This window comes from Oncorhynchus masou, chromosome 13 (assembly GCF_036934945.1).
Source record: "Oncorhynchus masou masou isolate Uvic2021 chromosome 13, UVic_Omas_1.1, whole genome shotgun sequence".
NCBI lineage: Eukaryota > Metazoa > Chordata > Actinopteri > Salmoniformes > Salmonidae > Oncorhynchus > Oncorhynchus masou.
This window is the reverse complement of record NC_088224.1, coordinates 35,095,432-35,110,496: the sequence shown is the minus strand read 5'-3', so window position 1 is coordinate 35,110,496 and position 15,065 is coordinate 35,095,432. Positions and strand designations below refer to the sequence as shown.

At 42.5% G+C, this 15,065-nt stretch overlaps 1 protein-coding gene across 4 annotated transcripts in view; it reads left to right on the top strand.

Moving 5' to 3' along the window:
- The first annotated feature begins 4,350 nt into the window (after positions 1-4,350).
- smad10a (SMAD family member 10a) overlaps positions 4,351-15,065 on the top strand; it is a 32,583-nt gene continuing 21,868 nt past the window's right edge. For all 4 annotated transcript variants that reach the window (XM_064983588.1, XM_064983587.1, XM_064983586.1 and 1 more), the window contains exons 1-2: positions 4,351-4,498; positions 11,518-11,758. In XM_064983588.1, coding sequence (XP_064839660.1) covers positions 11,522-11,758 — 237 coding nt within the window. In that variant the 5' untranslated portion in view covers positions 4,351-4,498; positions 11,518-11,521. The remainder of the gene's footprint in view (positions 4,499-11,517; positions 11,759-15,065) is intronic.

The window sequence follows — 15,065 nt, the reverse complement described above, 5'->3', positions numbered from 1 at the left end:
GTTTAATGACCTATACCACAAAGCCTGAGGCTCAGGTAGAGGTAGTAGCACTCACATATGCCACGCGAGTGGCACTGCTTATCACAGAATGTTATACAACACTCAAGTGTTTTAATACTATATCTCTTGACACAATGATGAAAATAATCATGGCCTCTTAAACCTTCAAGCTGAATACTGGACCCTATTCCAACTAAACTACTGAAAGAGCTGCTTCCTGTGCTTGGCCCTCCTATGTTGAACATAATAATCGGCTCTCTATCCAACGGATGTGTACCAAACTCACTAAAAGTGGCAGTAGTAAAGCCTCTCTTGAAAAAGCCAAACCTTGACCCAGAGAATATAAAAAACTCTCGGCCGACATTGAATCTTCAATTCCTCTCAAAATTGTTATAAAAGGCTGTTGCGCAGCAACTCACTGCCTTCCTGAAGACAAACAATGTATACGAAATGCTTCCGTCTGGTTTTAGACCCCATCATAGCACTGATACTGCACTTGTGAAGGTGGTAAATAACCTTTTAATGGCATCAGACCGAGGCTCTGCATCTGTCCTCGTGTTCCTAGACCTTAGTACTGCTTTTGATACCATCAGTCACCACATTCTTTTGGAGGGATTGGAAATCCAAATTGGTCTACACGGACAAGTTCTGGCCTGGTTTAGATCTTATCTGTCGGAAAGATATCAGTTTCTCTCTATGAATGGCTTGTCCTCTGACAAATCAACTGTAAATTTCGGTGTTCCTCAAGGTTCCGTTTTAGGACCACTATTGTTTTCACTATATATTTTACCTCTTGGGGATGTCATTTGAAAACATAATGTTAACTTTCACTGCTATGCGGATGACACACAGCTGTACATTTCAATGAAACATGGTGAAGCCCCAAAATTGCCCGCGCTAGAAGCCTGTGTTTCAGACATAAGGAAGTGAATGGCTGCAAACTTTCTACTTTTAAACTCGGACAAAACTGAGACGCTTGTTCTAGGTCCCAAGAAACAAAGAGATCTTCTGTTGAATCTGACAATTAATCTTACTGGTTGTACAGTCGTCTCGAATAAAACTGTGAAGGACCTCGGCGTTACTCTGGACCCTGATCTCTCTTTTGAAGAACATACCAAGACTGTTTCAAGGACAGATTTTTTCCATCTACGTAACATTGCAAAAATCAGACTTTCTGTCCAGAAATGCAGAAAAATTAATCCATGCTTTTGTTTACTTGTAGGTTAGACTACTGCAATGCTCTACTTTCCAGCTACCCGGATAAAGCACTAAATAAACTTCAGTTCGTGCTAAATACGGCTGCTAGAATCCTGACAAGAACCAAAACATTTGATCATATTACTCCATTGCTAGCCTCCCTACACTGGCTTCCTGACAAGGCAAGGGCTGATTTCAAGGTTTTACTGCTAACCTATAAAGCATTACATGGGCTTGCTCCTACCTATCTCTCTGATTTGGTCCTGCCGTACATACCTACACGTACGCTACGGTCACAAGACGCAGGCCTCCTAATTGTCCCTAGAATTTCTAAACAAACAGGTGGAGGCAGGGCTTTCTCCTATAGAGATCAATTTTTATGGAATGGTCTGCCTACCCATTTGAGAGACGCAAACTCGATCTCAACCTTTAAGTCTTTACTGAAGACTCATCTCTTCAGTGGGTCATATGATTGAGTGTAGCCTGGCCCAGGAGTGTGAAGGTGAACGGAAAGGCTCTGGAGCAATTTTTTATTTTTTATTTCACCTTTATTTAACCAGGTAGGCAAGTTGAGAACAAGTTCTCATTTACAATTGCGACCTGGCCAAGATAAAGCAAAGCAGTTCGACACATACAACAACACGGAGTTCCACATGGAGTAAAACAAACATACAGTCAATAATACAGTATCAACAAGTCTATATACGATGTGAGCAAATGAGGTGAGATAAGGGAGGTAAAGGCAAAAAAAAATGAACCACCCTTGCTGTCTCTGCCTGGCCGGTTCCCCTCTTTCCACTGGGATTCTCTGCCTCTAACCCTATTACAGGGGCTGAGTCACTGGCTTGCTGGTGCTCTTTCATGCCGTCCCTAGTAGGGGTGCGTCACTTGAGTGGGTTGAGTCATTGATGTGATCTTCCTGTCTGGGTTGGCGCCCCCCCCTTGGGTTGTGCCGTGGCGGAGATCTTTGTGGGCTATACTCGGCCTTGTCTCAGGATGGTAAGTTGGTGGTTGAAGATATCCCTCTAGTGGTGTGGGGGTTGTGCTTTGGCAAAGTGGGTGGGGTTATATCCTTCCTGTTTTTCCCTATCCAGGGGTATCATCGGATGGGGCCACAGTGTCTCCTGACCGCTCCTGTCTCAGCCTCCAGTATTTATGCTGCAGTAGTTTATGTGTTGGGGGGCTAGGGTCAGTTTGTTATATCTGGAGTACTTGTCCTGTCTTATCTGGTGCCCTGTGTGAATTTAAGTATGCTCTCTCTAATTCCTTCTTTCTCTCTTTCTTTCTCTCTCTCGGAGGACCTGAGCCCTCGGACCATGCTTCAGGACTACCTGGCATGATGACTCCGTGCTGTCCCCAGTCCACCTGGCCGTGCTGCTGCTCCTGTTTCAACTGTTCTGCCTGCGGCTATGGAATCCTGGCCTGTTCACCGGACGTGCTACCTGTTCCAGAACTATTATTTGATCATGCTGGTCATTTATGAACATTTGAACATCTTGGCCATGTTCTGTTATAATCTCCAACCGGCACAGCCAGAAGAGGACTGGCCACCCCTCATAGCCTGGTTCCTCTCTAGGTTTCTTCCAGGTTTTGGCCTTTCTAGGGAGTTTTTCCAAGCCAACATGCTTCAACACCTGCATTGCTTGCTGTTTGAGGTTTTAGGCTTGGTTTCTGTACAGCACTTTGAGATATCAGCTGATGTACGAAGGGCTTTATAAATACATTTGATGGTACAAATGGTACATTAAAACAGAATTGTACTGACTCTTCAAGAGCATCCTGACTGGTTGCATCACTGCCTGGTACGGCAACTGCTCGGCCTCCGACCGCAAGCCACTACGGAGGTGAGAACATACGGCCCAGTACATCACCTGACCCAAGGTTCCATCCATCAAATTGAATTGTCAAAGACTCGAGCCACCCTAGTCATAGACTGTTCTCTCTGCTAGCGCACGGCAAACGATACCGGACCGCCAAGTCTAGGTCCAAGAGGCTTCTAAACAGCTTTTACCCTCAAGCCATAAGACTCCTGAACAGCTAATCAAATGGCTACCCAGACTATTTGCATTGCACCCCCTCCCCTTCTACGCTGCTGCTACTCTCTGTTTTTTATCTATGTATAGTCACTTTAATAACTAAATACATGTACATATTACCTCAATTACCTTGACACCAGTGCCCCCGCACATTGACTCTGTATATAGCCTAGCTATTGTTACTTACTGCTGCTCTTTAATTATTTGTTATTCTTATCTCTTACATTTGTTTTAGGTATTTTCTTAAAACTGCATTGTTGGTTAAGGGCTTGTAAGTAAGCATTTCACTGTAAGGTCTACAACGGTTGTATTCGGCGCATGTGACAAATAACATTTGATTTGATGGTTGGTTTAGAAAAAAAAGTTATCACACCCTTTCTAGAGTTCAGTAGATCAAATGTATTACCCAAGACAAGTGGAGTACTAATTGCCCCATTTGTCACCATGGTACCTTGTTGTCTGTCATTGTTATCCATGCCCCTTCAGTTTCACTCTAAAATGACCTTAGAGTTAACAAATGAGGGTCAAATCAAATCAAAGTTTGTTTGTCATGTGCACCTTGCTGGGCGCAGAATACAACAGGGAAATGCTTAGTGGTGCAAAAATAATAGGGACATAATAAACAATACAATAGTCATCAAACTTGGGGTGTTGTGTAGGCCTACTTGGGCGACAGGTGGCCTAGTTGTTAGAGCATTGGGCCAGTAAATGAAAGGTTGCAAGATCGAATCCTGAGCTGACAATGTAAAAATGTGTCGTTCTGTCCCTAAACAAGGCAGTTAACCCACTGAAATAAGAATTTGTTCTTAACTGACTTGCATAGTTAAATAAATGTACAAAATAATGATAATAGCCTACAACACACATCACTAGTCATTAGCAGTGTGGAAGGGTAGAGGGGCGTGGTAATCTCCGCGGCGCCACTTTAAAAAAACAGTCGCGTTGATATGTCAATCTTTCACCGTGAAAGCCTCGTCACTATTGGCTGAGAACCGCCGTCCCTTTGAGACCGGAGGCCCCATTGGCTGGTGCTCAGCGAGACACTCACGCGCACAATATCTTCCTTCTTTTGTTATTGTACGGAGCGCGAGGTTTCTGGGCGCTAGCAGGATGCACGAGCGGAGACAGCAAGGCTGATAGTCATATCGACAGGGATAGAAGCAGATAGCCCCTTAGGGGAGGAAGGAAAGTCGGATTACTAGCTACCTCAGTGCACCACATTCACCACTATTTCACTTCTTACTCTTCAATACTCCGGCTGATGTGTAAGTATAGTTAATTTATCAAAGTATGCGGCTTTTTCACGTCACGGGAGCTCTTCATTCTCCAATCATACTAAATAAGATATGGATGAGATTTCTGTACCCGGTCCTGACAAGCAAAATAGCTTGATTACTCGCTAACGTTAGTTGTATCAACCAGGCATGTGTCTGGGGAGTGTGTCTGTGTGTCTTGGTTTTTATGATATGCTTAAAATAAGCTGCTTTTATTTCGAATGATTTGGTCCTGCAGTGATTTCACTGGCTGCATGACTGTCTAACGTTAGTCTGCATTGGCGATTATTTTTTCGGAAAGGTAGTTGATATGACATTTTGCCCTCTATCTTATCAACTTCTGATGTTCTATTCAAATATGCTACTGTAATGAGTTGCATTGTAGCGCCGGCTTTCGTATGATTAGATTGATACAATGCCGAAAGCGTTTTATCATCCCTACCAGGATTTCTTAAAATGTTTAGACGTTAGACGGTAGCCTAGATTTGGTGACGCGTAATGACCAAATATGGTGTGGCAGTGTTTACGTCTCCGCGGAAGATCCTAGTAAAAAGTGAATGTATGGCTTGAAAATTGGTCAGATTGAGTTAGAATAATGCATTGTAAGGGTCGGCCAAGAAGGTTACAACAGCAATGCTGTGTTTTGGTTGTAGTCTATTTTTTCCATGTAAGGATCCTTTCCATTCCATGAGATGAGTTTATAGTCAAGTGCAAGTGTACCAGACACTGCCATAAAACAGTACATCTTAAATTGGCAAAGCATATTTGGGCGCTTACAACTGTTATGTTATAATAGGTTCACTACTATGGTCTAAAGATACAGTATATCATGTTAACATGAAATGTAACAGCAACACATTATACATGTAGGCTTATAAGTGGATGACAACCTTGTGCTCATTGTTATTACATTTTAATAATATTTTACCTTCAAAATGGGGCAGCCCTAAGAGGGTACTTTTGGCCTAGAGGAATAGTGTCAGAACAGAATTGTAGTCCTTTCTTCATTAGTTGCTCACTTGATAATTTTCTAGTTATATACCTATTAATTGTGGGGTAGGCCCTAGTTTAGTACAAATCTATCATATACCCACAGAATGACATCTCTATGCCAGGCTATCATTCTTTTCTCAGACTGCCCTTATTGTTGGTCACCTGTTGCATGGATTCACTTCTGAATACTTTAATTTTGCTTTATGATTTAGAGCCTTTCTTAAGCTTGGTTTGTAGTCGGTCTTACGACAGGTTGATCAACAGTCCTTAGACCAGTGGTTACTAACCAAACTGGTCGATCTCCAAGGCATTCGTAGTCGATCGCCAAACATTTTTCACCCCCGAAAAATTATTAATGCTTGCGTTCCTATTTTTTTTCCCCTCATGCTGTTGGCGGTAGGTGCACTAGGTAGGCGAAATGTTCCCATTTTGAACCAGTCTGAAGGTACAAACTCTGCTTTCCCTGCGGGCCCGGAGAGCAAATCATGTGCACTCAGATTACAGTGTCTGCCGTAACGTAGCAGACCCAAAAGAAAGACAGCAAAATGTATACTGTGAGATTTCAACACTTTTAAAACCATGACAAAAGACAGACGCCAACGAATACAGCAAAGAGCTGCTGTTTTTATGAGTGAGTTCACTTTAAGTTCTTAGTCAGCACTGTCAACACTTTTTATTTAACACTTTTATAAGCCATAAAATGCCTGTTCTTCCCACTTCCACTCGCGCTGCAACCAGCACTGCAGATGAAATGATTGAGTAGGAAAGTGTATCGATATGCTTGCATTATTATTATTATCTTTTTTAATATTGAGAAACATTTCACTTTCTCTGCTCATAGGAATAACAAACTGAATTTGTGCATGAGGCAGAAATAATGTGGTGCGACTCGAGTTTTGCCATCAGTGTAACGGATTTCCTCCTCTTCGTCTGAGGAGGAGTAAGGATCGGACCAAAGCGCAGCGTGGTAAGTGTTCATGATGATTTTAATAAAAGAAAGCACTGAACACTGAATCAAAACAATAAACGATGAGGTGAATTTATAAAACCGAAACAGTACCGTGTGGTCCAAACACTCACACGGAAACAAACACCCACAAACCAAAAGTGAAACCCAGGCTACCTAAGTATGATTCTCAATCAGAGACAACTAATGACACCTGCCTCTGATTGAGAACCATACTAGGCCGAACACTGAAACCAAACATAGACTGCCCACCTCAACTCACGCCCTGACCATTTAAACAAAGACAAAACAAAGGAACTAAGGTCAGAACGTTTTGGTCAGTGTCAGGGGAGGAAAGGGAGAGCGGAGGGATGTTGATAGGCAGACCCTCAGTCTGCTGCTCTCTCCCTCCACTGAGACTGACCATCAGATGAAGAAACATACTTAAATGTATGCTCACTCAGAATACAACAACTGACCTATTACCGGTGTTATCATATAACCGACCTCAAATTTTGAAATATATTTAAAAACAATGGTCAGAACAACAATGCATTGGCAAGGCAATTCAAGCAAAGCCAATATGCATTGGTAATGTATTGGGCCTATAGCCTACTGCACAAACCTCATTGCTACAGTACTGTTTTCAATGGGTTACTGTTGTATAGGTTTACGTTTTCTAAGTCATGTTAAAAAAAATCTGAGCGGGAGTTCTCGGCTGGCATTTTTTTGTTGTGAATTTTACTCCTTTTTCTCCCCAATTTTATAGTGTCCAATTGTTGTAGTAGCTACTATCTCGTCTCATCGCTACAACTCCCATATGGGCTCGGGAGAGACGAAGGTTGAAAGTCATGCGTCCTCCGATACACAACCCAACCTAGCCGCACTGCTTCTTAACACCGTGCGCATCCAACCCGGAAGCCAGCCGCACCAATGTGTCGGAGGAAACACCGTGCACCTGGCAACCTCGGTTGGCGCGCACTGCGCCCGGCCCGCCACAGGAGTCGCTGGTGTGCGATGAGACAAGGACATCCCTACCGACCAAGCCCTCCCTAACCCGGACGACGCTAGGCCAATTGTGCGTCGCCCATCGGACCTCCCGGTCACGGCCGGTTACGACAGAGCCTGGGTGCGAACCCAGGGTCTCTGATGGCACAGCTGGCGCTGCAGTACAGCGCCCTTAACCACTGCACCACCCGGGAGGTCTCGGCTGGAATTTTGACTCAGAAAGGGATCTTGACAGGGCCTTCCGAGTGACGCAGTGGTCTAAGGCACTGCATCACAGTACTAGCTGTGCCACTAGAGATTCTGGGTTCGAGTGCAGGCTCTGTCGCAGCCGGCCGCGCCCAGGAGAACCATGGGGCGGCGCACAATTGGCCCAGCGTTGTCTGGGTTAGCGGAGGGGTTGGCCGGCAGGGATGTTCTTGTCCGATTGCGCACTAGCGACTCCTGTGGCGGGTGCACGCTGACACGGTCGCCAGATGTACAGTGTTTCCTCTGACACATTGGTGCGGCTGGCTTCCGGGTTAAGTGGGCATTGTGTCAAGAAGCAGTGCGGCTTGGTTGGGTTGTGTTTCGGAGGACACGCGTCTCTCGACTTTCGCCTCTCCCAAGTCCATACGGGAGTTGCAGTGATGAGACAAGACTGTAACTACCAATTGGGTACCACGATATTGGGGAGAAAAAGGGGTAACTAGGAAAGTGATCTTGACTCAGAAAAGGTTAGTGACCACTGCCTTAGACCTACTGTAAACCATCATAGCTTTCTCTTCAACTGAGACTTTCCCCTTTCCACAGAGCCCTCAAATCCACTCATAATATCACCCTCAACCTCTATTGGAGCAATGACTTCAGAGTAACACTAACCTAGTCCAGTGTAACCCCCTTAACCCCTGCCCCTAGACACTTCTCAGTTTTGTTCAGTGTAAGAGGACAGACACACCAGGTTTTTTGATGGTGACATACACCATTCTCTATGACTGCTTTCAAAAAAACGACTATCAAAGCAGTGCTATCCTGCTCTCGATAAGCTTTTAACTACAACACCAACTCAGTAAGCCTGGCCTATACAGTATATCCTGAATAACGAAGACATGCATCACTTGATATGAATAGGACAGGCATTTTTGTAATGTGAGGCACATTATAGTGACTGAGTTTGTCTTTTTATGGATGTTCTATGTTGAAGAAGCTGTGTCAATGAATTTTCTTCATGAGAGGACACACACACACACACACACACACACACACACACACTGGTAGCCTGAGACTTTCTCCCACAGCTTGAAGCCATGTTGTTGTGCGAGCATGTTTCCAAACGGACAGATATTAAGATAATGAGAGGAGAGGGAGAACAGAGTCACTTCCAGTCAGATTAGCCACGTAGATGCAACAGGTTATGATAGCTCTCATGGCAGAATTAGATTACCTCTGGCGCGTATTAACAGACAAACAGAGCAAGGCTGCAGTTTTACTACGGAGTTCCTGATAGTGACATGTTGGCTTTATTGGCCTAACAGTTCAGAAATGAGCTTACATAAGATCAAGCATTTCTTTTTAGACATTACCTTTTTAGATAGTACCTTCCTGTTTTCTCCTTTCTTTTTTTGTGCCTCCTGAACTCAGGCATGGTAGGGAAGGTATGTTGATTAGTGAGTATGGGGGGGTTCATTTAATCAAATTCACATTGCACGAGTAGCACATAAACATGTTTTCCCCCTTTTCAAATGAAACTGTAGAATGGTTAAGGGCAGGCTACTTTAAAGTACCAGGTACATTCCCCTCACAGGTAGATGCCTCCCGGTGTCACGTTCTGACCTTTATTTCCTTTGTTTTGTCATTATTTAGTATGGTCAGGGCGTGAGTTGGGGTGGGCAGTCTATGTTTGTTTTTCTATGATTTGGGTATTTCTATGTTTCGGCCTAGTATGGTTCTCAATCAGAGGCAGGTGTCATTAGTTGTCTCTGATTGAGAATCATACTTAGGTAGCCTGGGGGTTTCACTGTGTGTTTGTGGGTGATTGTTCCTGTCTCTGTGTTTGCACCAGATAGGGCTGTTTTTGGTTTTCCATGTTTATTGTTTTGTAGTGTTCGTGTTTATCTTTTTTTTATTAAACATTAATCAATATAACCACGCTGCGTTTTGGTCCGCCTCTCCTTCACCTAAAGAAAACCGTTACACCCGGCTAGACCAGGGTTGCCAAGTTGGATCAAGCTCATTCTGGGAGATTATAATTGTTAGTATGTACAGTACCAGTCCAAAGTTTAGACACATCTACTTATTAAAGGGTGTTACTTTATTTTTTACTATTTTCTACATTGTAGAATAATAGTGAAGACATCAAAACTATGAAATGACATTAAAGGGGTCCCACAAGGTTCCATACTTGGTCCATTACTGTTTACTCTCTACATAAACAATATCGGTGACGAGATAAAGTGTAAAATTAATCTATATGCTGATGACACTATCATGTACTCTATTACTCCAGCGGCTGACCAAGCATTATCACAATTGGTGACTGTTTTTAAGATATTACAAGGGTCTTTTATTCAGCTGAAACTTGTTTTAAATGCAAAGAAAACACATTTTATGATTTTTAATAGGTTCAAAAAGTTGGTTGGAAATACACTTGCACTTAAGAGTTTAGATGGCTTTCGAATTAATCAGGCCTCTGCATATAAAATGCTTAATGATATGGTTGGATGATAAACTGTCTTTTAAAATGCATATTGATGAACTTTGTAATAGGCTAAATATCAAGCTACGCTTCCTTTATAGAAACAGGACATGTTTGTCCTCTACAAATAGAAGAAAAATTGTGCAAGCTACTTTCATTTCTGTTATAGAGTATGGGGATATTATCTACATGCATGCTATGGCATTCACACTTAAACCTCTGGATGTTACTTATCATTGCGTACTTAGGTTTATTACGGGTGCTAGCTACAGAACTCACCACTGTGTTTTATATAACAATGTAGGTTGGACTTCGCTGTCCATGGGACGAGAACAACGTGCTCTCGTGTTTGTCTATAAAGCACTTCTGAATAAACTACCTTCTTATTTATCATCACTCATCTACATTACAATTATAATTCCTCAAAACAGGTCTCAAGCATGGATTACACTTGAGGTCCATGCGATCTCCACAGAGTTGCGTATGGCTGCCTTTTCCTGTTACGCTCCTTGCTTATGGAATAGCCTGCAGACTAAACTTAAACTTGATACTCTTGTCCCCCTTGCCCATTTTAAACATTTATTGGAGGATTTTTGTATTACTTGTAAATGCTTCGGGTAATGCAAGTTCTTGTGCTGTTAGGGGAATAACCTGTGTGGAAATGTAACAATCTGCTGCTTTTGTGTTATTTGTGATCGTTTTGTTTGTCTTGTGTAGTTTCTTAATCATTGTACCTAAACTGTATGTGTAAACATGTGTACGCAGGGTCCAGCTGTAAAAGAGACCGTGGTCTCAGTCTGTGTTCCTTGTTGAAATAAAGGTATAATAATATGGAATCATGTAGTAACCAAAAAAGTGTTAAACAAATCAAAATATATTTTATATTTGAGATTTTTCAAAGAAACCACCCTTTGCTTTGATGACAGTATTGCACACTCTTGGCATTCTCTCAACCAGCTTCACCTGGAATGCTTTTCCAAGCGTCTTGAAGGAGTTCCCACATATGCTGAGCACTTGTTGGCTGCTTTTCCTTCACTCTGCGGTCCAACTCATCCCACGTCGTAAAAACTAAAAGCACAAGCCTTGATACACAACTTCCCTACGTTTTGTGTGTGTGTCTGTATGCGCTAATGGTGTGCACTCATGTCTGTTCTCATGAATGCAGTATGGGTTATGAAGGAGTTATGAAGTCCTATTGTAGGACACTATTTTGAATTGTATGCCATAACAGTATCACAATGTTGTCATTAACATGGCATAACAACTGAATGTCAAGTGACAAGACAGTGTCATTTTACATGCACCTGAACCTTTGTGACAAGTGTAATTAACATATGTAAAGGGTTATCATTATGCCAATCACTGACCTCTCCATCTTCCCTCCCATGGCAGCATCATGTCGGTAAACGCCCCCAGCAGCAATGACGCCTGCCTGAGCATCGTGCACAGCCTCATGTGCCACCGGCAGGGTGGCGAGAATGAGGGTTTCGCCAAGCGTGCCATCGAGAGCCTGGTGAAGAAGCTCAAGGAGAAGAAGGACGAGCTGGACTCGCTCATCACCGCCATCACCACCAACGGTGTGCACCCCAGCAAGTGTGTCACCATCCAGAGGACCCTGGACGGACGCCTGCAGGTGGGTCATACAGTAGTAAAAAGAGAGGGACTTCCTCATTTTGAGTTGCCCTCAGAACAGCCTCAATTCAACAGGCTGTGGACTCTACAAGATGTCGAAAGCGTTCCATAGGGATGCTGGCCCATGTTGACTCCAATGCTTCCCACAGTTGTGTCAAGTTTGCTGGATGTCCTTTGGACCATTCTTGATACACACAGGAAACTGTTGAGCGTGAAAAGCCCAGTAGCGTTGCAGTTCTTGGCACACTGGTGCGCCTGGCACCTACTACCTACCATATTTTATTTTATTTTTTATTTTACCTTTATTTTACTAGGCAAGTCAGTTAAGAACAAATTCTTATTTTGCAACCTTTCGGTTACTAGTCCAACGCTCTAACCACTAGGTTACCCTGCCGCCCTGTTCAAAGGCACTTAAATCTTTTCTCTTGCCAATTCACCCTCTGAATGGCACACATACACAATCCATGTCTCAATTGTCTCCTTCATCTACACTGATTGAAGTGAATTTAACAGGTGAGATCAATAAGGGATCATAGCTTTTACCTGATCAGTCTATGTCACGGAAAGAGCATGTTTTGTACACTCAGTGTACATGAATGAATACACAATATACAATTGATACTATATAGACATATTCATAGTGCAAAAGCATTGTGCAAAGTCTATAGGATAAATTATATATTTTGCACATTTTGTTTTGTTACAGTCGGAATTTAAAATGTATTAAATTGAGATGTTTTGTCACTGGCCTACACACGATACCCCATAATGTCAAAATAGAATGATGTTTTATTGATTTATTTGTACAAATATTTGGTCACTAGGGTCCTATGTATGGTGAGCATTGCTGGATAGGAGATGTTATTAGCAACGTCGGCTGTTTTATGAGGAAATGTCAGATTGCTCACTGTTTGCTACATAACAGCAGACTCTGTAGTATATACTGTTATGTTATAATAGGTTCACTACTAGGGTCTAAAGATACAGTATATCATGTTAACATGAAATGTAACAGCAACACATTTTACATGTAGGCTTATAAGTGGATGAAAACCATGTACTCATTTTTATTACAGTTTAATAATATTTTATTATTAAAAGCTGAAAAGCTTAAATGTATTGAGTCAATAAGTTTAGGGAAAGAGCGATACCTAGTCAGTTGTACAACTGAATGCCTTCAACTGACTCTGAATCAGAGAGGTGTGGGGGGCTGCTTTAATCGACATCCACATCTTCGGCGCCCAGGGAACAGTGGGTTAACTGCCTTACTCAGGAGCAGGACGACAGATTTTTGCCTTGTCAGCTCTGGGATTCGATCCAGCAACCTTTCGTTTACTGGCCCAACGCTCTAACCACTAGTATTGACTCAGTTGTGTAAATACTTATATAAATGAGATACTTCTGTACTTCATTTAGGGCTGGGCGGTATACCATATTTAACTATATACCGGTATTGTTGCACAGACCGGTTTGAGTTTTTACTTTGAATTTCAGTGTTTGGTTTGTTAAATGTGATGCGCAACTCCGACACGTGTAATGTCCAATTTGATAGTTTACGCAATTTTCTAGTTCAGTCATCTCTCTCCTAACCACACCAAGTCCTGCCTCCTGTCACTCAAGGAGAGATCAGTTGCACGACCACGGACTCACAAGCACTTTATTGCTGTTTATTCTTCATGGTCAGATGGATGCAAAAATGTTGGTGACACGCTGCTTTCCATAAGCGTTCCATAATTACTGTACACTATTAGTTTGTGTACCTTGTTGTCTGCAAACTCCTGTTTGTTATTTTGTCTTTTTTTAGTAAGGTTGCTAAAATAATTTGTGTTATCCGCTAATGCTAATCACTAGTTAGCTGGCTAGCTAGCTTGCTAAATGTGAGTCAGAGCAAACATAGTCTGTTAGGTAATACTGCCGGTTACCAGTGCTGATCTAGGCCTAGATAAGCATGTTTGTGCAATGGCATCTTAACAGAGAGGAATAGGCAAAGCATGAATATGTTGGCTAGCTTCATGAAGTAGGAAAACATGTAATGTAACATACAGTGCCTTGCGAAAGTATTCGGCCCCCTTGAACTTTGCGACCTTTTGCCACATTTCAGGCTTCAAACATAAAGATATAAAACTGTATTTTTTTTGTAAAGAATCAACAACAAGTGGGACACAATCATGAAGTGGAACGACATTTATTGGATATTTCAAACTTTTTTAACAAATCAAAAACTGAAAAATTGGGCGTGCAAAATTATTCAGCCCCCTTAAGTTAATACTTTGTAGCGCCACCTTTTGCTGCGATTACAGCTGTAAGTCGCTTGGGGTATGTCTCTATCAGTTTTGCACATCGAGAGACTGACATTTTTTCCCATTCCTCCTTGCAAAACAGCTCGAGCTCAGTGAGGGTGGATGGAGAGCATTTGTCAACAGCAGTTTTCAGTTCTTTCCACAGATTCTCGATTGGATTCAAGTCTGGACTTTGACTTGGCCATTCTAACACCTGGATATGTTTATTTTTTAACCATTCCATTGTAGATTTTGCTTTATGTTTTGGATCATTGTCTTGTTGGAAGACAAATCTCCGTCCCAGTCTCAGGTCTTTTGCAGACTCCATCAGGTTTTCTTCCAGAATGGTCCTGTATTTGGCTCCATCCATCTTCCCATCAATTTTAACTATCTTCCCTGTCCCTGCTGAAGAAAAGCAGGCCCAAACCATGATGCTGCCACCAGCATGTTTGACAGTGGGGATGGTGTGTCCAGATGAATGAGCTGTGTTGCTTTTATGCCAAACATAACGTTTTGCATTGTTGCCAAAAAGTTAAATTTTGGTTTCATCTGACCAGAGCACCTTCTTCCACATGTTTGGTGTGTCTCCCAGGTGGCTTGTGGCAAACTTTAAACGACACTTTTTATGGATATCTTTAAGAAATGGCTTTCTTCTTGCCACTCTTCCATAAAGGCCAGATTTGTGCAATATACGACATATTGTTGTCCTATGGACAGAGTCTCCCACGTCAGCTGTAGATCTCTGCAGTTCATCCAGAGTGATCATGGGCCTCTTGGCTGCATCTCTGATCAGTCTTCTCCTTGTATGAGCTGAAAGTTTAGAGGGACGGCCAGGTCTTGGTAGATTTGCAGTGGTCTGATACTCCTTCCATTTCAATATTATCGCTTGCATAGTGCTCCTTGGGATGTTTAAAGCTTGGGAAATCTTTTTGTATCCAAATCCGGCTTTAAACTTCTTCACAACAGTATCTCGGACCTGCCTGGTGTGTTCCTTGTTCTTCATGATGCTCTCTGCGCTTTATCGGACCT